This window comes from Myxocyprinus asiaticus, chromosome 41, assembly GCF_019703515.2.
Source record: "Myxocyprinus asiaticus isolate MX2 ecotype Aquarium Trade chromosome 41, UBuf_Myxa_2, whole genome shotgun sequence".
NCBI lineage: Eukaryota > Metazoa > Chordata > Actinopteri > Cypriniformes > Catostomidae > Myxocyprinus > Myxocyprinus asiaticus.
In genome coordinates, this window is record NC_059384.1 from 25,698,491 (window position 1) to 25,723,554 (window position 25,064).

Genomic DNA, 25,064 nt, shown 5'->3' on the forward strand with positions numbered 1-25,064 from the left:
CCTGTCCCTTCACGAAGGTCGCAGAGGCAGCCCTTGCCCCGCTAAGGGAAGTGGGCATCCGCATCCTCAACTATCTTGACGACTGGCTGATCCTAGCTCACTCTCGAGAGTTACTGTGCGCACACAGGGACCTCGTGCTCCGGCACCTCAGCCGACCGGGGCTTCGGGTCAACTGGGAAAAGAGCAAGCTCTCCCCGGTTCAGAGCATCTCTTTTCTCGGTTTGGAGTTGGAATCAGTCTCAATGACAATGCACCTCACAAACGAGTGCGCACAGTCGGTGCTGAACTGTCTTAAGGCATTCAGACGGAGAACAGCGGTTCCACTTAAACACTTTCAGAGGCTCCTGGGGCATATGGCATCCTCAGCGGCGGCCACAACCACTCGGGTTGATGCATCGGACTCGAGTCCCGAGATGGGCATGGTGCTGCGGGACACATCGCGTGACCATCACGCCGGTCTGTCGCCACCTCTTCAGCCCTTGGACCGACCTGGCATTTCTACGGGCAGGGGTTCCCCTAGAGCAGATTCCAAAATTGGGGAGAAAAGGAGATAAATAAATATATATATATATATATATATATATATATATATATATATATATATATATATATATATATTAAATTCCTCCACGTGCAGCAATGACAGCTTTGCAGATCCTTGGCATTCTAGCTGTCAGTTTGTTAAGATACTCAGGTGACATTTCATCCCACGCTTCCTGTAGCACTTGTCATAGATGTGGCTGGCTTGTCGGGCACTTTTCACGCACCTTACAGTCTAGCTGATCCCACAAATGCTCAATGGGGTTAAGATCCATAACACTCTTTTCCAATTATCTGTTGTCCAATGTCTGTGTTCTTTGCCCACTCTAATCTTTTCTTTTGTTTTTCTGTTTCAAAAGTGACTTTTTCTTTGCAATTCTTCCCATAAGGCCTGCACCCCTGAGTCTTCTCTTTACTGTTGTACATGAAACTGGTGTTGAGCGGGTAGAATTCAATGAAACTGACAGCTGAGGACATGTGAGGCGTCTGTTTCTCAAACTCGAGACTCTGATGTACTTATCTTCTTGTTTAGTTGTCCATCTGGCCTTCCACATCTCTTTCTGTCTTTGTTAGAGCCAGTTGTCCTTTGTCTTTGAAGACTGTAGTGTAAACCTTTGTATGAATTTATTTATTTTTTTTAATTTTTATTTTTTTTTGGCAATTTCAAGCAATGTATAGCCTTCATTCCTCAAAACAATGACCTAATATCGACCTTAAGACATGCCAGTCTATTGCATACTGTGGCAACTCAAAAACAAACACAAAGACAATGTTAAGCTTCATTTAACAAAACAAATAGCTTTCAACTGTGTTTGATATAATGCCAAGTGATTTTCTAGTACCAAATTAGCAATTTAGCATGATTACTCAAGGATAAGGTGTTGGAGTGATGGCTGCTGTAAATGGTGCCTGTTTAGATTTGATCAAAAATGATTTTTTCAAATAGTGATGGTGCTGTTTTTTACATCAGTAATGTCTTGACTATACCTTGTGATCAGTTGAATGTCACTTTGGTGAATTAAAGTACCAATTTCCTTCCGAAACAGTAAAACCCAATTATTCCAAACTTTTGGCTGCAAGTGTGTGTGTATATACACTACATTGCCAAAAACATTCACTCATCTGCCTTTAGACGCATATGAACTTAAGTGACATCCCATTCTTAATCCATAGGGTTTAATATGTCGTCGGCCCACCCTTTGCAGCTATAACAGCTTCAACTCTTCTGGGTAGGCTTTCCACAAGGTTTAGGAGTGTGTTTATGGGAATTTTTGACCATTCTTCCAGAAGTGCATTTGTGAGGTCAGACACTGATGTTGGACGAGAAGGCCTGGCTCGCAATCTTCGCTCTAATTCATCCCAAAGGTGCTCTATCGGGTTGAGGTCAGGACTCTGTGCAGGCCAGTCAAGTTCTTCCACACCAAACTCGCTCATCCATGTCTTTATGGACCTTGCTTTGTGCACTGGTGCGCAGTCATGTTGGAACAGGAAGGGGCCATCCCCAAACTGTTCCCACAAAGTTGGGAGCATGGAATTGTCCAAAATCTCTTGGTATGCTGAAGCATTCAGAGTTCCTTTTACTGGAACTAAGGGGCCAAGCCCAGCTCCTGAAAAACAACCCCACACCATAATCCCCCTCCACCAAACTTCACAGTTGGCACAATGCAGTCAGACAAGTACCGTTCTCCTGGCAACCACCAAACCCAGACTCGTCCATCAGATTGCCAGATGGAGAAGCGTGATTCGTCACTCCAGAGAACGTGTCTCCACTGCTCTAGAGTCCAGTGGCGGCATGCTTTACACCACTGCATCCAACGCTTTGCATTGCACTTGGTGATGTATGGCTTGGATGCAGCTGCTCGGCCATGGAAACCCATTCCATGAAGCTCTCTACGCACTGTTCTTGAGCTAATCTGAAGGCCACATGAACTTTGGAGGTCTGTAGCGATTGACTCTGCAGAAAGTTGGCGACCTCTGCGCACTATGTGCCTCAGCATCCGCTGACCCCGCTCTGTCATTTTACGTGGCCTACCACTTCGTGGCTGAGTTGCTGTCATTCCCAATCTCTTCCACTTTGTTATAATACCACTGAGAGTTGACTGTGGAATATTTAGTAACGAGGAAATTTCACAACTGGACTTGTTGCACAGGTGGCATCCTATCACAGTACCACGCTGGAATTCACTGAGCTCCTGAGAGCGGCCCATTCTTTCACAAATGTTTGTAGAAGCAGTCTGCATGCCTAGGTGCTTCATTTTATACACCTGTATAAAACATTTTATACATAATATACTGTATATACAGTATATATATATATATATATATATATATATATATATATATATATATATATATATATATATATATATATATAATTAAAAGTGGTTTATTTTGAAATTAACATTAACCAAGATGGTAACACTTTACAATAAATTTGTATTTGTTAACATTGGTTAACTACCAATTTCAATTTGGTTAATGCCAATTTCAAGATATATTAATACATTTACATTAAAAGTTGTATTTGTTAACAATAGTAAATGCATTGCTAACTAACAGTAAATGTATTATTCTTTTTAGTTCATGTAACTTGCGGTTAACTGATGTAAAAAAATGCAACTTTATTGCAATGTGTTACCGCAGGATCATTTGTAATGTGGAATAGCATGTAATTACGCATTGCTGTTATTGCATTAAAAATAACAATTGCTGTTATATATCCTTTTCATTAAATCTGTAAAAATGAGATGTTTAGTAGAACGTCCAACATGCTATTTTCTATATAAGTGAATGGAGACTGGAACATGTTTAGCTTTGAAAATGACAAAAAGCAGCATACAAGTGCAATAAAAATAGTCCATGAGACTCATGTGCCATATTCCAAGCCTTCTGAAGCTCATACAAAGCAATTGTATGACTTCAGAAGACTTAGAATATGATTATATGGTGCATTTTTGGAGCTCATCAGCCCCAACCCCTTCATTGTATGGAAAGGGGCAGCTGAATATTCTTCAAAAAATGTACTTTTGTGTTCCATGAAAGCAAAAAGGCATTACAAGTTTGGAACTGCATAAGGATGAGTAAATAATTACATCATTTTCATTTTTAGTTGAACTGTTTCTTTAAATATAGGACATTACATTACAATAAACACAAAAAGCCCATATATACTGTATATATATATGAGATTCGAGGACCGGAACTAACTTTTGTGTGTGTGTGTGTGTGTGTGTGTGTGTGTATATCTCGAATCTGATTGGACGCGAGACGTTCCATGAGTACTGATGGTCTCACATCATCAGAACTTGGACGCTTTACTGTTTGTATCACTACGCTTGTTTTTGTGCCATTCTAAACTAAAGTGTAAGAGCAGTGCATATAGGTTTCTGTAGTGAATGACTCTTGCGCAGACCGCGAAATAGGGAGAAATACCCCCGCTTGGACAACTATTTTTCCACTGAGAAAATAGGATGAATTTCACCAAAATTACATTATCTTCAGAAAGCTGACTAACACACTACAGCATCTCTGCTTGGGAGAGACAGGTGATCACACACGCTCCATCTCTCTCTCTCTCTCTCTCTCTCTCTCTCTCTCTCTCTCTCTCTCTCTCTCTCTCTCTCTCTCTCTCTCTCTCTCTCTCACACACACACACACACACACACACACAAACACACCCACACATCCTTGTTTCTCCAATAATTTGTTAGAAACAGCCCAAGCTGTGATACTAGTAGTTCTAAAGTAATGTTTTTGAGAGGCTTGGACGCATCATTTGGTTTGAACTAGCAACGGCAGATTCTGATCCGTCGCATAAGAAAGTAGTTCCATGCACAAATGTGTTTTTATGACAATACTTTGTTTTTCCTCATTTTTTTTAATTGACTTGTTCATTGAACTCACAATCGTGCTATATGGTCCTAAATCAGCACTGCTCTGATTGCCTGCGGCCGAATCACAGCAGTGCTGATGTAGGGCCATATCGCACTCTTGCTCGTGTGATATTGCTTATATATATATATATATATATATATATATATATATATATATATATATATATATATATATATATATATATAAAATCAGTTTTTAGCATTTTAATTCTCTCAGTAATGCATATTTTAAAATTGAAAGTCTAGACTGGAATGTAATAGTTATGCCCATTAATAAGTGTCTATTGTTTTGCCTTTTGTAACTTCTAAGCGACAATCAATGCCCTATCATTTTTCCCACAGGTACGAGGATAGCCACAAGAAATGGACTTGTTATTCTTCTCCTCACGTCTGGCCTCATGAGGGGAGCATGGCTATAGTTCCAAGACAGTTACTCTTTTTTTTTTTTTTTTTTTTCAGAATCACTTGTTTTTCAGAGCCAAGAGAAAAATGCTTGCTATTTGGATGGAGCGGACAGCACAGTTGTCCCTTACTTCAAACCACTACACCACACCCAATGTAAAGATCGTCACCAGAAGCACCTTTGTTTCAAAAGCCTAGGAAAATAAAACTGCCATACTGGACATGTGCTTAGCGCTCCAAATCAAACAGAAGACAAAAATGGACACAGACTTTTATGGGATCTATCACCAATATATATTTTTCATTCGTTTTTGTTTTATCTCCAGCTGTGAATTTAATACGTTGCTCTGAAGTTCGGAAGAGTCTATATTTGTGTAACATATGAATATATGAACAGATATACAGTATATATAAGAATGTGATTTAAAAGGCCCCTTGACTCTGTACAGCTGCCATTCATTCTAGTTCATTCATATGCAAAGACAGCTTTGAAAACAAAAGAAAACGAGAAAAGTACAGTACCACGGCTTAGTACATATTGTCTCGATCGCTAATTGAGCGCTGCTTAACTATGTGGCAATTCACAGTGTTTGCATTAATGCAGATATATTGTGTTTCTTTTTTTGGCATAACAAATGTGATTTATATTATTTTTTTTATCCATCCTGTTAGTTTATGTTGTATACTCAAGGACAGCAAATGCTTCCACATGCCATATGTAAAAGTCATGTTGAGTTAGCATGTACAGAAACTAATGTAGCATGTGAGAAAAGTAGTCTACAACTGGAATCTAAATCACACACCGTAACACCATTCAAGGGCATTGTTGAATTTCAGAGTAGTTTGTTTCACACCTCGAAAAGATATTGTTTGCTTCCTTTTTTTCCTTAAGGGTCAGAGGTTTGAAATAAATGTTCCAAGACTTCAACCTTCAAACTACTAAAGGTGTTATATGACCTTTAGTGCTGTTGAATTTTGTGATTGTGTCCTTCAAAACATCTCAAGGATGATTCACCTGCATTTAAGTGTTGAAGATGATTGCTTTGCACCACTTGAAGCAACTGTAATTTCCGATGTGTTTACTGTCTTCAAAAGCACGTCGCACCAGACCATTGGATTTCCTCTTTAGCTGACAAAATCAATAGCTGGATGTGGTTGAATAGTTGGATTGGTTTACTCAAGTTTTTAATTAAACGAGGAACATCTTAGTTCCTTTGTTACAATCCAATACATTTGTATTCCCCTATTTCCGTGATAGATTTGCAGACTGACATTGGGAGAGTTGGCCTTGCAGGATACCTCTCAAATCTACTAAGGTTTTGTTTTAGTCTATTCATTTTTGCTTCGTTCTGATGCCACTTAAGCACTAAAAAATTCCCACTAACAAGCATGAAACTTTTGAGCATCACACAGTGGAATCTAATGATAGCAGGATTTTTATGTGAGGCAAAGGTACAGTGGGGTCCAAAAGTCTGGGATTTTCTGGATTTATTTTCATTTTATTTTATTTCTACTATTTATGTATGTATTTAGTTTTAATTAATTAATTTATAGCTGGTAATAAACACATTTATAAGGATTCTGCAACATTTGCAACAACTGAAATGTTATGACTTGAAATTAATAAGAAATATATAAGATTACACACAATTTCTAGGTCATAAATCAAAAGTAATCAAATTTGTGACATTGACCATGTTAACTCTTTTGTACAAAAGGTCAGATTTTGATGCTGGATAACATGGATCACCAGGCTGTCCATTAACTTGTGGAGTTTATGCCAGCTTAAGCGCACGACATATTATTTAAATTGTTGATAATATCATTTTTAATTACAAATTGTGTATTGCATTAGAAAACTGCTAAATGCATTTTCATTAGTAGTCTTAGGCTGGGTTTCCCACAGCATTAAGTAGAACTTTATCTAAGTAGTACGTAAAAATGTTTGTGAATTAACAAAAGCTTTGAACCACACTTAAGTCCATTAAGTGCAACTTTTTCATATCTTTCACAGTTGTTCAGAGACAAAGGTAAATTTAATATATTATATTAATATATTTTGATCATTGGAAAGCCATTTTACATCGTTTCAGAGGATAAAAAATGTGAAATCAACTGGCAGTCTCTGTAGTCTGCACATGCAATGTGATAGGTCTAAATTAGGTCTAAAGATAGGTCTAAATTTACATTACACATAATACAGTATAACTTTTTACTGGCCTTCTTTGATAATCATAACTATGATAATGACGATATGTTCTTTTACTGTTTTTCTCCTCTTCCTCATTCCAATGGCTGGTTCAAATAGTCCTATGGTCTGTTTGCATACACTGTAAATCCTAATGCTCAAAATAATTCATTGTTTCGAGAGTAGGGAAAAATGAAATCATACAAATTAGTTCAAATAAATTAACCTTGATTATTTAAAACCTTCTTTTGAGTTCACGAAACTGAAACATTTTAAGTAACCTGAATTTTTTTATTGATTTAAGTTTAATGAACTTACATGAACTTAAATTTAACTGAAACTTTATATTTCCAAGCATGCTTTACATGACACTCGTCAGGGAGAGTAAATGTTAAAATTAAGTGTTATATAAAGTGTCTTTGTACAAGATGAATGTAAAGGGGAGACTTGTTATTTTTTTAATGTTTTGTTGTGTTATTTAGAAGAGTTTCTGTTATATTAAAGTTTATTGGGGTGATCATTACGGTAAAGAGTGGAGCTTGAGCTTAGTTTGAGGACAGGTACAATTTAAGATTATTTTACAGTACATTGCTTTACTCGCTGAGCAATTGCTATGCTAATCAACACATAGTGTTTCCAATTAGCATGCAAAATGAACTAATCATTCATGAACGACCCATCACTACTAGCTAGGTAGGTTAACTCAACTTGAAGTATTTAAGTTGAACTTCCATGGTCATTTTATGTTCAGACCAAAGAGATAAAATTAAAATGAATTGACATTAAAATGTAGAGTTAGCTCTTACTCAAGATTTCAAGTTAAAAGTAGTTAACATGCATGTGTAGCACAAAATCAAAATCTGATAGTTCTATTAACGTATACTTTGGAGTTTATTAACTTAAAACATTTAATGTAACTGAATGCCTCAAATGTTTTGAGTTCTGCTAACTTATTAGTGTTTCCAGTGTGGCAGTCACAAATTGCATTTTTCATAATGGCAGTAAGGCTACAAGTGCACAGTGCCTAGAACTGTAACCATATGATCTATTAATCTACGAGTAGTTTAGTACTGATGTCAGTCATTTTAATCATGTTCTGTGTGCATCTGTTCAATTTCCAGCCAAAGAAACAAAACTTTAGGCTACGTAAGAGCCCCTCATTATGATGCGATGTTCATCATGTACATTCACCCAACATGCATTTCTTGAATCACTTTAATTAATTTCTATAATATGAGCATCAATACATCTAAAACCCTGTCTTACCAAAGCCATCATTATTTCTTTAATTAAATTAAGTAATAGTTAATAACATTTCACCGCCTTGACAAGCTTACAAACAACTTCCATGTTTATCAGTATTTCCACATTATTTTCATGCTGATAAGACAAACTCCTAGACATTTTGGTGAAAGTGATCAGCACCTTTGACCTGACAGCTTTCGTAACGAAGAATTTACGTTTTACTTTATAACGAGTGATTTACATGCTTGTTTGGGAAACAGGCTTTACTCCATCGTAAAAGTATAAGTTGCAACGCTATCGGGAAATCCAGCCTTAGACTTTTGGGCACCACTGTATTTGTTATATCCAGGATATACAAAAGACCTTTAAAATTGTATATTCCTTAAGATCTCCCATGGTGCATGAATCAGCATTTACAAGCTGGTTAAAAATAAGACACTGACATTTACTAAACACTGTGTTATCAAGAGCAACAAGACATCCCAAAATGAATTTCAAGGTTTTGAAAATAAAGTGAAGCTGTGGCTGATGGAACTCATTCTATTTGACATTCTACTCTTGCATTGATGTCTGGTGTGTGTGTGTTTTTTTTTATTATTGTAATTTAACCAAAGACTGCTGAGATGGGCACATTGCAGTACTGTTTACAAAATACACAAGACTCCCATACCATGTATTATGCCAAATGCTCCGTTTTCAAAAACTAATTTTCTCACATGGTAGAGTTGTGCTTAGTGTTTGTTCCTCAATGTTCAAGGCAATTGCATTAGGATTACAGTAGGATTTAAAAAGATAAGTAATAGAATCTCACAACATCAAACACAAAGCCAACATAGAATGCTGCTAACTTAAAAACAAATTTAGATCACATTTTACATTGCAGTGTCCATGTTACACTGTACTTACTGTACATGAGGAAGTTTGCATTAGTAGCCTACTCACAAACAATGTACATCATTTGTAAATAATTTGTGGAGCAGCTTGTAATTACACATCATTATTGTTTTTGCTATTTTGATAGCTGGCTATGTGTAACATTGACACTTTGTAAAGCGTTACCAGAGTTTATTTGTACTGTTATGGCTGTATAGTGACTGATCCATAAACCACAAAATATAAGGCCATGAAACAAAAAATATAACATGATATTTCATTGAATAATGCAACAAGACATTGCCAAATTGTACTCTTTATAATTGGAAGACTAATACCAAGACATAAAACCAGCTGGAGCCTCAAAATTCACTTCAGATTGATTGGGTAACATGACTTTCAGAGCAGCTGCTATCTGAGAGTCCTTCAATAGTAAGCTGCAGTGTAGGTTTGTTGAGTAGGCTTATCTACATAAAAGTTTGTGTTACTTTAAGACAGCACTTTAAATGGGGCACACAATGATAATCCAAATTTGTGTGTGATGTAAATAGACAAAACACTTTGTCAAAACCAATCAGCTGCATTTTTACATAGAACACCTGTGGTTACATTTTAGATGTTAATTAACAATCTAATTTGAAATTGTAAAACTTGGCATTCTGTAATGTACTTCAACGTACAAAGACAAACTCGTTTCATAAATAGGTTTATGAAGTGAAGCATTTTGAAAAGGATTCAGATCAATATATTTGATGCCTTGTACAGCCTGTGTAAAAGTCAATGTAAACTTAACAAACAGCATGACTTATTTCCATTTCTTATTCTTTCCTTTTTTACTCAGAAAGGAAGAAAATGTATATGTGTATGGAATTACAATTAAATTAAAGTACAGAAATTATATATGTGTGTTTCTGTGTTGCCATCTGCTCGAAGATCTCTGCGGGAAAGACTTTCGATCCTTATACCGCCTTTGGGACATTGTTTTGGCCACACCTCTCAAGATATCAGCCCAGTTTTGGAAAGCCAAACAGCAGCAGTTGAGTAGCAGAGATTAAGTCTGACAAAACAGGGATGCATTCCATCAATGGGGCTTTGTGTGTTCCCAAAACAATAGCTTAAGATAGATCTGCTTCTTGGATAATGTCTTGGATTGTTCTGATTAGAAAAGTTGTGATTTCTGCATGTGATGCTAAATAATTGTATAAGCATATGGGAGGTAAGTCAAATCAAATCCACTATGAGAACCCAGGATAAATTTTTCTAAAATGTCCTCATCCAGGTTAATCATCATTGGCAACACATGGGCTTAACAATGTATATACTGTATAGGTTTGCCATCTTGTTTGAGTCATAGTTAAATGTATACTGGACTGTTTAAAATACATGACACAATTATCATTTTACTGGTAAAATGTAAAGCTGTCATGGCAGAGCAGAGCTGAAGTTTTTAAGACAAAACCAAAGGATCCAAATTTTAATAAACTATCTTCACAGGCTTTCTAGAACAGACTTTTATGAAACATGACTTTACAGCATAATTTACGTGCTGTGTAAATATCTCGGGCTGTTTTGTTTTTATTGTTAAAAGAGTGACATGTACCTGTGTGTCATTTGTAAATGTACTTTAAAGCATTTGATGTTTGCGGTACATCCTGCCAAATAAGAATTTGAGCAAATGACGGTTGATTGATTAGAACGAGAAGAAAGATATGACACAATGTTGCATAAACTACTCAAAGACGTTTCCCCCAAAGTCTTCACCAATGTGAGATGTAATTAAATTGCTTTGAAGCACTGCCTTAATTTTTGTTCATTGCACCTAAAAAAATGCAAATATAAACAATAGACACCCCATGTTCTTCTAAACTAACTGTTTCAAATTAAATATGTGTTGGTGAAATGATACAGCCAACTTGACAACCTCAGCTCACATTAGGTTCCAAAATGAAAAGCCGAATGTGGTTAAGACCCTGTTTAACATTTATTTAAGTCTTATATTCTTCCTGAGAGATTATGTTGGGATGTTAGCAACACTTTAGAGAATATTCCTCTGTGGGGTGACAATTGCCAGGACTGAATGCTGCAATATCCCCCTTAGACCCGTGCGTGACTGCTGTGTGCGTTTTCCAATACCCTTTTTTGATTTGTAACTAGTAGCCCCTAAGAAATATGCAAAATATATATATATATATATATATATATATATATATATATATATATATATATATATATATATATATATATATATATATCCTGACTTTCTGTGGTCATTACAGTATGTGTGTGTGTGTGTATATATATATATATATATATATATATATATATATATATATATATACACACACCAATCAGCCACAACAGTAAAACCACCTGCCTTATATTGTGTAGGTCCCCCTCGTGCCGCCCAAACAAATCTGACCCATCGAGGCATGGACTCCACAAGACATCTGAAGGTGTCCTGTGGTATCTGGCACCAAGACATTAGCAGCAGATCATTTAAATCCTGTAAGTTGTGAGGTGGGGCCTCTATGGATCGGACTTGTTGGGCCAGCACATCCCATAGATGCTCAATGGGATTGAGATCTGGGGAATTTGGAAGCCAAGTCTACACCTTGAACTTTTTATCATGTTCCTAAAACTTAATTTTTGCAGTGTGGCAGGGCACATTATCCTGCTGCAAGAGGCCACTGCTATCAGGGAATACCGTTGCCACAAAGGGGTGTTTGTGGTCTTCAGCAATCTTTAGGTAGGTGGTACTTGTCAAAGTAACATCCACATGAATGCCAGGACCCAAGGTTTCCCAGCATAACATTGCCCAGAGCATCACACTGCCTCTGCCAGCCTGCCTTCTTCCCATAGTGCATCCTGCTGCCATCTCTTCCCCAGGTAAACAATGCACACGCACATGGCCGTCCACATGATCTAAAAGAAAATGTGATTCATCAGACCAGGCCACCTTCTTCCATTGCTCCATGGTCCAGTTCTGATTCTCATGTGCCCATTGTAGCCACTTTCAGAGGTGGGCAGGGGTCAGCATGGGCACTATGACCGGTCTGCGGCTACGCAGCCCTATACGCAGCAAGCTGTGATGCACTGTGTGTTCTGTCACATTTCTATCATGGCCAGCATTACGTTTTTCAGCAATTTGTGCTACAGTAGCTCTTCTGTGGGATCGGACCAGACGGGCATGCCTTCGCTCCCCAAGCACATCAATGAGCCTTGGGCACCCATGACCCCATCACCGGTTCACCGGTTGTCCTTCCTTGGACCACTTGTGGTAGGTACTAACCACTGCATCCCACAAGTACACCCCACAAGACCTGCTGCTTTGGAGATGCTCTGATCCAGTCCTCTAGCCATCACAATTTGGCCCTTATCAAAGTTGCTCAGATCCCTACGTTTTCCCATTTTTCCTTCTTCCAACAGTCTGTTGTTTGTAGCCTGCTAGCTTTTTTAGCATCGCTTATCTATCTGTTTTCAGCCTTTAATCCTTAACATCTGCCATTTTTCAGCGTGCATCGGGTTTTCCCCAGCATTATTCTCTTATCGCGATTCAACTGCATGCATTTTCCACGTGCATCCGCTTTCTATTTTTATCACAATTAAACTGCGTGCATTTTACAGCGCACACCTGTTTTTCTCCTCTGTGAAATCTCAAAGCACTGCTTATCAAGAACAACCATAACAACGAACAATTGCTTGAGGGATTCACATCGATCTCAAACCCTCACCACTTTGGAACAACCAACAACAACAACAACAAACAACTGCAGTAAGTCATGGCATCCGCTCATGATATTTCTTCCTGCATTGCATGTCACATGATTACAATAGCCTCTTCTGTCAGCAGTGAGGGATTCACATTTGATAAATGTAAGGAATTAGTCAGGATGATGGAGAAGGTCCATGATTTAGAGGCACACATCTGAATGCTAGTGGAGGTCAGTGAGAAAGAGAAGCTGGTAGATAATGTTTCGGATGCGGGTAGTACAGTAAGCAACACACACACTTTGGTTCCGCCTGTAGAGCCCCTGCAGCAGGGCATTTGGGTGACGTCTCGGCGGTATATTCGCTCAGCAAAGCGACACCACTCTCCCGTTCCTGTTAGGGTTTCCAATCAATTCTCCCCACTCATTGATGCACCCACTGAGAATCATGTTGAAACAGCCCTAATAATTGGTGATTCTATTGTAAGGAACGTGGAAATAGAGACTCCAGCCACTATTGTTAAATGCATTTCGGGTACCAGAGCATCTGACATCAAATCAAATTTACAAGTGCTGGCTAATGCTAAACATAGATTTTCTAAAATTGTTATTCATGTCGGCACTAATGATGTCCGGCTTCGCCAGTCAGAAATCACTAGAGATAATGTTAAAGAGGTGTGTCAATTTGCAAAAACGATGTCAGACACTGTAATATGCTCTGGCCCTCTCCCTGCTCGTCATGGTGACAAGGTTTATAGTAGCTTAGTGTCACTGAATGGCTGGATGTCTGAGTGGTGTCCGCAGAATAGCATAGGATTTATAGACAATTGGAAGAGTTTTTGGGGTAGACCTGACCTGCTAAAGAGAGACGGACTCCATCCCTCAAGGGAAGGTGCCACTCTCCTCTCTTGTAATTTGACTCATAGTCTTAATAATGATAGTATTTGACTAACTGGGGCCCAGGTCAGGAAGCAGACAAACTGGTTAATCCGAACGTCTGCTCGCTGCCTTGAGACATCACACAGGTCACATAAACTACAACACATAGAGACTGTATCACCTAGATATCACATAGAGACTGTGCCTGTTCCCCGAACTACCAAACACAAAACCCTCACTAAATTGTTTAGAAAAAAATTTGATAAGGTCAAACTTGAACAAAACAAACAAATTAAAGATAAACACCATATAAAGATAGGACTACTAAACATTAGATCTCTTTCTACCAAAGCACTAATTGTAAATGAAATTATTACAGATCATAGTTTGGATGCGCTCTGTTTGATTGAAACCTGGCTTAAACCGGATGAATATATTAGTTTAAATGAATCTACTCCCCCAGGTTATTGTTATAAACATGAGCCTCAACTGAAGGGTCGAGGAGGAGGTGTTGCTACAATTTGCAGTGAAGTTTTTGGTGTTACTCAGAGGACAGGATATAAATGTAAGTCTTTTGAAATAATAATGCTTAATGTGACACCATCAGATATAGATATAAATAAAAAAAACTCTGTCATCTTTTACCCTTGCTACAGTATATAGATCACCCGGGCCTTATTCTGATTTCCTTGCAAATTCTTTATCAGATCTTGTAGTTACTGTAGATAGAGCATTAATTGTTGGTGACTTCAACATTCACATAGATAATGAAAATGACACATTGGGATTAGCATTTATTGATATTCTCAACTCTCTTGGAGTCAGACAAAATGTAACAGGACCAACTCATTGCCATAATCATATGCTAGATTTAATTCTGTCATATGGAGTTGATGTTGATAATATAGAAATTCTGCCGCTGAGCGATGACATCTCGGATCATTACCTCGTCTATTGTATGCTGCAATCAGCTAATGTTACTCAATCTACACCACGCTATCGTTCAGGTAGAACTATTCTTTCGACCACTAAAGATAGCTTCACTAATAATCTTCCAGATCAAACTCATACGCTCTGTAAACCCCAAAGCCTAGAAGAACTTGATGAAATAACAGAACATATGACAGTCATCTCTAGCACTCTTGATAGTGTCGCCTCCCTTCGATTAAAGAAAATTAAAGAAAAAAGCCCTGCACCATGGTACAATGATCACACTCATGCTCTCAAGAGAGCAGCTCGGAAAATGGAGCGCAAGTGGAAGAATACAAAATTAGAGGTATTTTGCGGTGCATGGAATGATAGTGTCTGTAGCTACAGACAGGCACTAAAAGCTGCCAGGTCAGCATATTTTAGCAAACTCATAGAAAATAACCACAACAATCCTAGGTGTTTATTCAGTGTTGTGGCTAAATTGGTTAGGAATAAAGCCTCAACAGAACCAGATATTCTGTCGCAACACAAGAGTAATGACTTCATGAATTTCTTTACTGATAAAATTGAAATAATCAGAAATAAAATTGGAATTATGCAATCATCTGTCACAGTACCTCAAAAAACAATGTCTCATAATTTTCCTCACGTGCAACTTCAATCCTTCGCTGTCATAGGTCATGAAGAGCTAACAAAACTTATCGAAACATCAAAAGCCACAACATGTTTGTAGCAAATTACATCAAATGACTAATTTTGATCTTTGCACACATTCTCCCACCATTATATGTAGCGAATTTGGTAGTATAAATGTACACAGGATGGGTTAAAGTGCCCACGTACCTCCACCATTATATGTAGGGAAACAGTATGTATGAGCTAGGAATTAAATTAAACTGTCCTTATTCTACATTATTATGTAAGGAAATTTATAATGGAATTAGTCACATTCGACAACCATTATAAATTAGATAAATGACAAATAACTAGATTATTTGTCTGAATAAAATCCTCTACCATTAAAATTGTAATACAACGTCTCATTGTATCTGCTCACAATTTCTATTGTAAGGAATTAGCTTTAAAAAGGGAATTATGATTAATTCTCTTATTGGAGTAATATTATTCTCATGGATTATTGAAAATAATATTACACATATTACACATTTAGGTACAGCGTTGAAGCGAAATCTTTTAAAAACAGGAATGAGATTATTTATCAAAATATACCACAGTCAAATTATCTTTAAAATGGAAATATGAATAATTAATCATAACTCGTTATAATTAATTATAAACATTTGGATCAGTTAATATAATTAACTTGATGTAGCTGAATTAACATTACAATCAATGAATCTGTTCATCCAGCGAACACTCAGTATTGATCGTCTATCAACTCTCAGAAAGGATATTTTTCGTGGCCACAGAAAAATAACTTTTTCTTAGCATGTAGCTGTGATCAAATCGTTAAATTGATGTTGATTTACAAGCAGACCAGAATCAACTCGCAAGAATGTACACAAAAGCTTTATTTAACTAAATCACGAACACATAACTAATCTAAACAAACACATACACACAAATCACACATACATGGGAAATGGAAAAGTGAAAGTGAATGAAACAGGAACAGAACAGGGCTATGAAAATATTTATGCTCTGATTAATATAACAAGCATACAATGCATGCTAGAAGGGGGTGCTATACTCCAATGTTTAGGGCATCACACAAGGATTAATTTGATAGGAAGCATGATACCAATAATTTTACATTATCTAGTGGTTCTGTCATAAAGCATGCACAAAACGGTATACAGTATAAAAGACACTATACGAGACAGTAATAATCATACACACAATGTCCTGAGGATATGCATGTTCATTTATAGAACAGTTTGTCTATAAATTAATGAAGAAAAGTCTGTTTTATGGGCTTTATGTGTCTTTCCTATGGGGGAATGGAGTGAGTTACTTCTTCCCACATTCCTTTGCTTTGCATGTGGCTACCTTCCCCCACCTGGAATGTCTCTGAGGTCCACTAGTTGCTGGACTAGTGTCAGCAAAGGGGGAGTAAAAGCTCATGATTAGTGGGAGAGCCGACATCCTGAAGTCAGCTTGGGCCTACTTGGACCTTTGCTTGTTACGGTCTTGAGACATCTGTTGGATTATTCATTAAATAATGAATTATTGTGTGTCTGATTGGTCCAGATGCTACATGTTTGTTAGATCCAATACCAACCAAGCTCTTAAAAGAGGTATACCCAGTAATCTCAGAACCTCTTCTTGATATTATTAACTCCTCGCTATCCTTAGGACATGTCCCAAGAAACTTTAAAATGGCAGTTATCAAACCGCTTATTAAGAAGCCACAACTTGATCCTGGAGAACTGGCTAGTTATAGACCGATTTCAAATCTCCCGTTTATGTCGAAAATACTAGAAAAGGTAGTATCCTCCCAAATATGTTCATTTCTACAGAGAAATAATATATATGAACAATTTCAGTCAGGATTTAGGCCTCATCACAGTACAGAGACTGCACTTATCAGAGTTACAAATGACTTGCTCTTATCATCCGATCACGGCTGCATTTCACTTCTGATGCATTTAGATCTTAGTGCTGCATTTGACACGATAGATCACAACATTCTCTTGAATAGGCTGCAGAATTATGTTGGCATTTGAGGAGTTGCATTAGCATGGTTTAGGTCCTATTTAGCAGACCACTACCACTTTGTCTGTGTAACTTGGGAATTGTCAAACCAAAAAAAAGTAAAGTATGGAGTGCCACAGGGATCAGTTTTGGGGCCTCTGCTTTTCTCCTTGTATATGCTTCCCCTGGGAGATATTATCAGGAATCGTGGAACAAGTTTCCACTGTTATGCAGACGATACACAACTTTATATTTCTTCAAAACCTGATGAGATTTCACAATTCTCCAAATTAGCAGAGTGTATCAATGAAATAAAAGATTGGATGGCCAGAAATTTCCTTCTTAATTCTGACAAAACAGAGGTATTAATTATTGGAACAAAAACCTCTAAAAATAAGCCGCTAAAATATAATTTGACTCTCGATGGATGTACTGTTACATCATCTTCTACAGTGAAGAACTTAGGTGTTATATTTGATACTAATCTGTCCTTTGAAAATCAAATTACCAATGTTTGTAGAACAGCATTCTTCCACCTAAGAAATATTGCTAAATTACAACACATGCTCTCTGTTTCTGATGCCGAAAAACTAATTCATGCGTTCATGACTTCAAGATTAGATTATTGTAATGCATTACTGGGACGATGTCCAGCAAGATCAATAAATAAACTTCAGTTGGTTCACAATGCAGCAGCCAGAGTGCTGACGAGAACCAAGAAATATGATCATATTAGCCCCATTTTATCATCGTTACATTGGCTACCTATTAAATTTCATATTAGTTTTAAAATTCTGTTATCTACATACAAAGCTTTGAATGGTCTAGCTCCACAGTACTTAAGTGACCTTCTACCACACTATATTCCATCATGTTCATTATGATCGCAAAATTCTGGCCTGTTAATAGTTCCTAAAATATCAAAATCCATAAAAGGAGGTAGATCCTTTTCATATTTGGCTCCTAAACTATGGAATAGTCTCCCTAACACTGTTCCAGATGTAGACACACTCACTCAGTTTAAGTCTAGACTAAAGACTCATTTATTTAGCCAGGCATACACCTAATTTACCCTTCAACTCACAATTAGGCTGCTTTAGTTAGGTCTGCCGGAACCAGAAACAGTGATCATGATCTATAACTCTGCATTAAATTGAATGGCATCTATGCTAATATTATTTTATTTGTTTCCCTGTCTCAACCTCAGGACTCCTATCCTGAGGTCACCAGAAACAGCCAGATCCAGCTCTGTTCCTGATTGGCACTGGACTCCACTGCTACGTGTCGCTGTGTGATGATGACTAATAGCAGCTGGTGCCAGCCAAACATCACTTCAGTCTATTACGATGGACTTCAAAGGATGAACTGATGCCAACTCCAACCATAAGACATGGGATACTTCAAATGCCATAGCCTGAACCTTGGATTTAGGATAGACCTCACTGAAATTACTGGCTAGGTTGAACTGCGATGCACCTAAATGATCTCTGCCTGCATCACCTCGGTCTAATGATGGACCACACTCTTGAAATGGAATACATAGACTATCAATTAATTGCCAACAAAACCCTTCATCAGCTAACTAACAAGGACGATTGCATCTATGCGAACTTCTGCATTTAATCCAGGATGGACTTCAAAAACATTAGTCATTAATCTTACAGTTCATACAAAATCTTTTTTTTAAACACTGACCCTTAACACTTACTTAGTTTAATAATTTTAAACCATGACTTGCACTATACATAAGTAATATTGGCATTATATTTATGATGTTTGCCAGAGGGGAACTGGCTCCCACAGTGAGTCTGGTTTCTCCCAAGGTTATTTTTCTCCATTAACCAACATCTCTTGGAGTTTTGTGTTCCTTGCCACAATCGCCTTTGGCTTGCTCACTGGGGTTATAAATAAAATTATTATTTAATTACTTATTTTAAACAATTCATAATCGTATTTTATCAAACTACACAATGATGACTCTTAGACATTATAGATATTACAGTTTCATCTTCTGTTAATGCCTGATCTTCTGTAAAGCTGCTTTGAAACGATGTGTGTTGTGAAAGGCGCTATACAAATAAAAATGACTTGACTTGTTCACTTGCTGTCTAATATATCCCACCCCTTGACAGGTGCCATTGTAACGATATAATCAATGTTACTCACTTCACCTGTCAGTGGTTTTAATGTTGTGGCTGATCAGTGTATTTATATATATATATATATATATATATATATATATATATATATATATATTAGACAAAATAGTTTTGGTGTTTGATGTCCACATATGTGGACAGTGGGACTAAGCTGTGAAATGTTAAATAATACCAAGCTATAGAAAATCTTTTTTTTTATTTATTTTTTTTATTAAATTGTTTATTATGTTTCCAGGAGTGTTGATTATTCATGTTTTTGAGACGTTACAGACATTACATCAGAAATTTGCATAAATAACTTTTTTTCAACTTTTGGCCAGCATCATCCAATTACTGCCAACCACGTTAAAATAAAATTTGCATGAAAAATTCTGAATCTATGTACTGATTATCATTGTCGCATCTCTGACAAACATGTTGAGTGATCCAAACATCATCTGTAGCTTGAAACTGAACATTTGACTGGGTATTAGGAGTTAATGCACTTACCTGCATAGGAAAGCTATAGGATGCTTCCTTGCTCCCTTACTCCCTAATTAGGGAATAACTTAACCTCCAGTGTGCTGTCTGTCTGCACTGGTCTCAGAACAGTTTGAAATGTACCCTAATTTCAACCTAACCTTAACTCCATATACAGCCTCTGAAAGCAATATTTTCCAGCTTTTTTCTCCATGTGATAATGCACAGTGAATATAGTATATTTTAACGAATATTAGCCTATAGTCCACAGATGTGGTCATTGTGTTTAACAGCATACAGTTTTACAATAAATTGACATTTTAAAATGGCATATCAAATGAAACTAAAGACGCTACTCTTTTGACTCAAACAGATTTTAATGTAAAAACTTAACTAGGTTTGTTGGCATTTCTCCCAAAGGAAAACTCAGCTGAGATCGGCACTATGTTGTTTTGTCACATGACTCGGTGTGTCGAAAGTTTAACCCTTTAATGACAGCCTAGAGTCTCCTGAACTGAGATTACTTATAGGTTGCTTTCACACTTGGTTCGATTACTTGGACCGAACCCGAGTTTGTTTTCTCCCCCTCCCACTGCCCGTGCTGGTCTGTGTTCACATCATATTATTTGGGTCCGAACCATGGTCTGATTACGTCATCAACGTGAGTACAAGCGGCAGCTGTTTACCACTTTATCTAGGTAACAACTTGAGAAGACTTCACTGTGTTAAGTGAAGTATTAAAGTTTGTCTCTTTAGATTTACCACAAAAACTTGCCATTCACAGTATGTGCATTTGTGTTGATGCATTGAATGTGCAATGATGTGACATCGTTTCTACGAGCAGGTGTTCCCCTAGAACTGGTCTCCAGGCACATCGTGGTCATGACAGACGCCTCCAAAATGGGCTGGGGCGCTGTTTGCAATGGGCACGCAGCCACCGGCCTCTGGACGGGTCCGCGACTGCATTGGCACATCAACTGCCTCGAGTTACTGGCAATTCTGCTCGCCCTGCGGAGGTTCCGGCCGTTGATCCAGGGCAAGCAAGTGTTAGTTCAGACGGACAGCACGGCAGCGGTAGCATATGTCAACAACCAAGGCGGTCTGCGCTCTCGCTGTATGTCACAACTCGCCTGCTGTCTCCTCCTCCGGAGTCGGCAGCACCTCAAGTCGCTGCGAGCCACTCACATCCCGGGCAACCTCGACACTACAGCGGATGCGCTGTCACAGCAGGTTTCCCTCAGGGGAGAGTGGAGACTCCACCCTCAGGTGGTCCAGCTGATCTGGAGTCGATTCGGATGGGCACAGGTGGACCTGTTCGCCTCCCAAGAATCCTCCCACTGCCCGCTCTGGTACGCCCTCACCGAGGCTCCCCTCGGCATAGACGCGCTGGCACACAGCTGGCCCCCCGGACTACGCAAATATGCATTTCCCCCAGTGAGCCTGCTTGCACAGACTCTGTGCAAAGTCAGGGAGGACGAGGAGCAGGTCGTCCTGGTAGCACCCTACTGGCCCACCCAGACGTGGTTCTCGGACCTCATGCTCCTCGCGACAGCTCCCCCCTGGCAAATTCCCCTGAGGAAGGACCTTCTTTCTCAGGGACGGGGCACCCTCTGGCACCTGCGCCAAGACCTCTGGAATCTCCATGTCTGGTCCCTGGACGGGACACGGAAGACCTAAGTGGTCTACCACCCGCAGTGGTAGACACGATCACTCAGGCTAGGGCCCCCCCTATGAGGCGCCTGTATGCCTTTAAGTGGCGTCTATTCGCTAAGTGGTGTTCTTCCCGACACGAAGACCCCCAGAGATGCGCAGTCAGATCAGTGCTTTCCTTCCTGCAGGAGAGGCTGGAAGGGAGGCTACCCCTTCCACCTTGAAGGTGTACATTGCTGCCATAGCAGCACACCATGACGCAGTTGACGGTAAGTCCTTAAGGAAGCACGACCTGATCATCAGGTTCCTAAGAGGCGCCAGGAGGCTGAATCCCTCCAGACCGCGCCTTGTTCCCTCATGGGATCTCTCCGTAGTTCTTCAGGGTCTACAGAGAGCCCCCTTTGAGCCTTTGCAGTCAGCCGAGCTTAAGGCACTCTCCTTGAAGACTGCCCTCCTGACTGCGCTCACTTCCATCAAGAGGGTAGGTGACCTGCAAGCGTTCTCTGTCAACGAAACGTGCCTGGAGTTTGGTCCGGGTTATTCTCACATGATCCTGAGACCCCGACCGGGCTATGTGCCCAAGGTTCCCACCACCCCTTTTAGGGACCAGGTGGTGAACCTGTAAGCGCTGCCCCAGGAGGAGGCAGACCCAGCCCTATCGTTGCTGTGTCCGGTGCACACTTTACGCATCTATTTGGATCGCACGCAGAGCTTTAGAGTCTCTGAGCAGCTCTTTGTCTGCTTTGGTGCACAGCGGAAAGGAAGCGCTGTCTCCAAGCAGAGGATTGCCCACTGGCTCGTTGATGCCATAACTATGGCATATCTTGCCCAAAACATGCCGCCCCTGGTAGGGCTATGAGCCCATTCTACCCGTGGTGTAGCGGCTTCTTGGGCCCTGGCCAGAGGTGCCTCTCTAACTGACATTTACAGAGCAGCGGGCTGGGCAACACCCAACACCTTTGCAAGGTTCTACAACCTCCGGGTGGAACCGGTTTTGTCCCAGGTAGTGGCATGCAACACAAGCGGATAAGCCCGGGATAGCCGGCCGGGTGTATCGCTTGCACATAGCGCCTTCCACCTCCTTTTGAGCTGAAGACGTGCGCCGTCAATTCCCAGTAGTGTTCACAAAATTTGTTCCCTGGTTGACTTCCTCCGAGCCCTGTGGCAGTCGAGTTTTCGGAGAGACTCACTGCCGGCCCAGTACACGCGCTAACTAAGATCACTGTTCTGGGGTAGGTGCTCCGCATGAGGTGGTTCCCTGTAAGGCTAAACCCCATGCGATCTATATCCTCCGCTAGTTCATTTCCCTGCTGGCAAACTGTGTCTTCCTTGGGTAGAGCCCCTCTGCCCCAGTCTCCATGTTTGTAGTAACTCCTCCCCCATTGGGCAGGGTCTACCTTGAAGGCTCCCCACATGGTTGGAAAGACCATGTGACGTATTCTTCCACTTAAATATCCCCCCCTCTCTTGGGGCGAGGTGTGGTCTCCACGGTGTCTTCCCCTTGACAGGGACACCCCCCGACTAGACCTGGCAGCCCAGTCGGATAATCCCCCTTCTTTATTAGGGAGTGGAAAAAGAGAAGGGGAAAAGAGGCCACGGCTGGGTTAAGCCTGTCTCTATACTTGGGTAGTCGACTTGTCCCCAAAAAGGGCCGTTCGACACTCATAACTATGTTGGGGGAGGTTATGTGTTGACCTGGTGTGCTGGCTATGAGGCACACAGCAAGTCTGCCCACCACACACCGCCAGTTCACGTAACACAGTTCAGCCTTGTGGCGTTTTGTATAGGGACCCCTAGTGTCACTACATCGACACCAACGTCGAGTGAGTGACAGATAAGGAACATCATGGTTACTGGTGTAACCTCCGTTCCCTGATGGAGGGAACGAGACGTTGGTCCCTCCTGCCACAACGCTGAACTACCCACTGAAATGGCCAGACCTTATATCGGCTCCTTAGCGTAAAACCTGAATGAGTGGTTGCATACCAGCTCCTTTTATACCCGTATGTCTGCGGGAGTGGCATGCAAATACCACATGCCAATTTTCATTGGCCTTTTATCAAAGAACAGAGGTGTCTCGGGCTCCCAAGAGTGACCCCTAGTGTCACTACATCGACACCAACGTCTCGTTCCCTCCATCAGGGAACGGAGGTTACACCAGTAACCATGACGCTCTGTGTAACAATCAAAACTATCCTTTGTTTTAGCGGTAGGTCCAGCCCTAGGAAGCAACATTGGCTTGACAAATGGTGAGTTTGGAGCAGGACATTGAACCAAATGTTGTAGTTTACTGCAGTCTTTTTTGCAATTCTATTTGGTGACACTAGTGGGTCAGACATTACACATTTTAGCTTAAAGCACTAGAAAAAATTTACTCTCATAGTCAGACTGATCCAACCTGATCAAACAGGAAACCGGCATGTTGTGTCAGAAAGATCCAGTACCCTAGGATCTGCCACATTATGCCGAATCACTGACAAGCGTCATCTCCTATCAAGAGATTTTTGCTTCTGCTCAGGCATTCACTATCCCATGTGGCGCAACTGAAAGTGCATTGCATCGGCAGCGCAGGAGACCTGCGTTCACATCCTGCATTGAAACCAGGAAATAATTGTGTATCATAATCAGGTGATGAGTGCAATTCTGAGGTTGCATTTTTCCCCCTAATTTCCCCACTGGTGGCAGTGTTTCCAATTTTGGTAAGACTGATTTTAGCTAAAGAAATGTCAACCTACCTTTCCAATTTTACTGTGAGGTCAGTCTGGCTGAGTGCACTGTGAATTCGTAGACATTAGGTCGAGAATTCTGTTGCTGAAATTTGTCTGTGCTTACTGAATTATTATTATTATTATTATTTTTTTTATTATTTTTTATAAATTATGTTCTACATAAACAGTAATGCATATTTTATTAACCATATGCCCTAACCCATCCCTAAACTTAACCATCAGTGAGTAAAAAATACATTTTAGAGCAAATATGTATCCTCATAATTTAAGGTAACCATTGTTTATGTGAACAAAATTACTTCCTGGATTCCATGAGATGAGAACCCGTCTTGGAGGCTGCACCCGGAAAACACTATCAGTAGCGCTAGAGGAAATGGTGAACACATTTGAACTGATGCAAAAATGTCTGAATAGGGATGGCGCTTGTCAGTATTTCAGCAGAACATTCTAAAACAATATGTAGAGTTCCTGTGTGATCATGTTGTCATATTTTAATCAGAATATATTGATGTATTATCTCTCTCTCTCTCTCTCTCTTTCTCTCTCTCTCTCTCTCTCTCTCTCTCTCTCTCTCTCTCTCTCTCTCTATATATATATATATATATATATATATATATATATATATATATATATATATTATGTGTGTGTGTGTGTGTGTGTGTGTGTGTGTGTAATTAAGTTACTGTGGAATATGCTAGTCCCAAAATTACCAGATTTACTGTGGACACCTATGGTGAAACAGGAGTTAAGATGTT

General features: G+C 39.5%; 1 protein-coding gene across 1 annotated transcript in view; it reads left to right on the top strand.

Moving 5' to 3' along the window:
• vstm2a (V-set and transmembrane domain containing 2A) overlaps positions 1 to 6,922 on the top strand; it is a 70,856-nt gene extending 63,934 nt beyond the window's left edge. The window contains exon 5 of the mRNA XM_051682625.1: positions 4,776 to 6,922. Coding sequence (XP_051538585.1) covers positions 4,776 to 4,852 — 77 coding nt within the window. The 3' untranslated portion in view covers positions 4,853 to 6,922. The remainder of the gene's footprint in view (positions 1 to 4,775) is intronic.
• Positions 6,923 to 25,064: the final 18,142 nt, after the last annotated feature.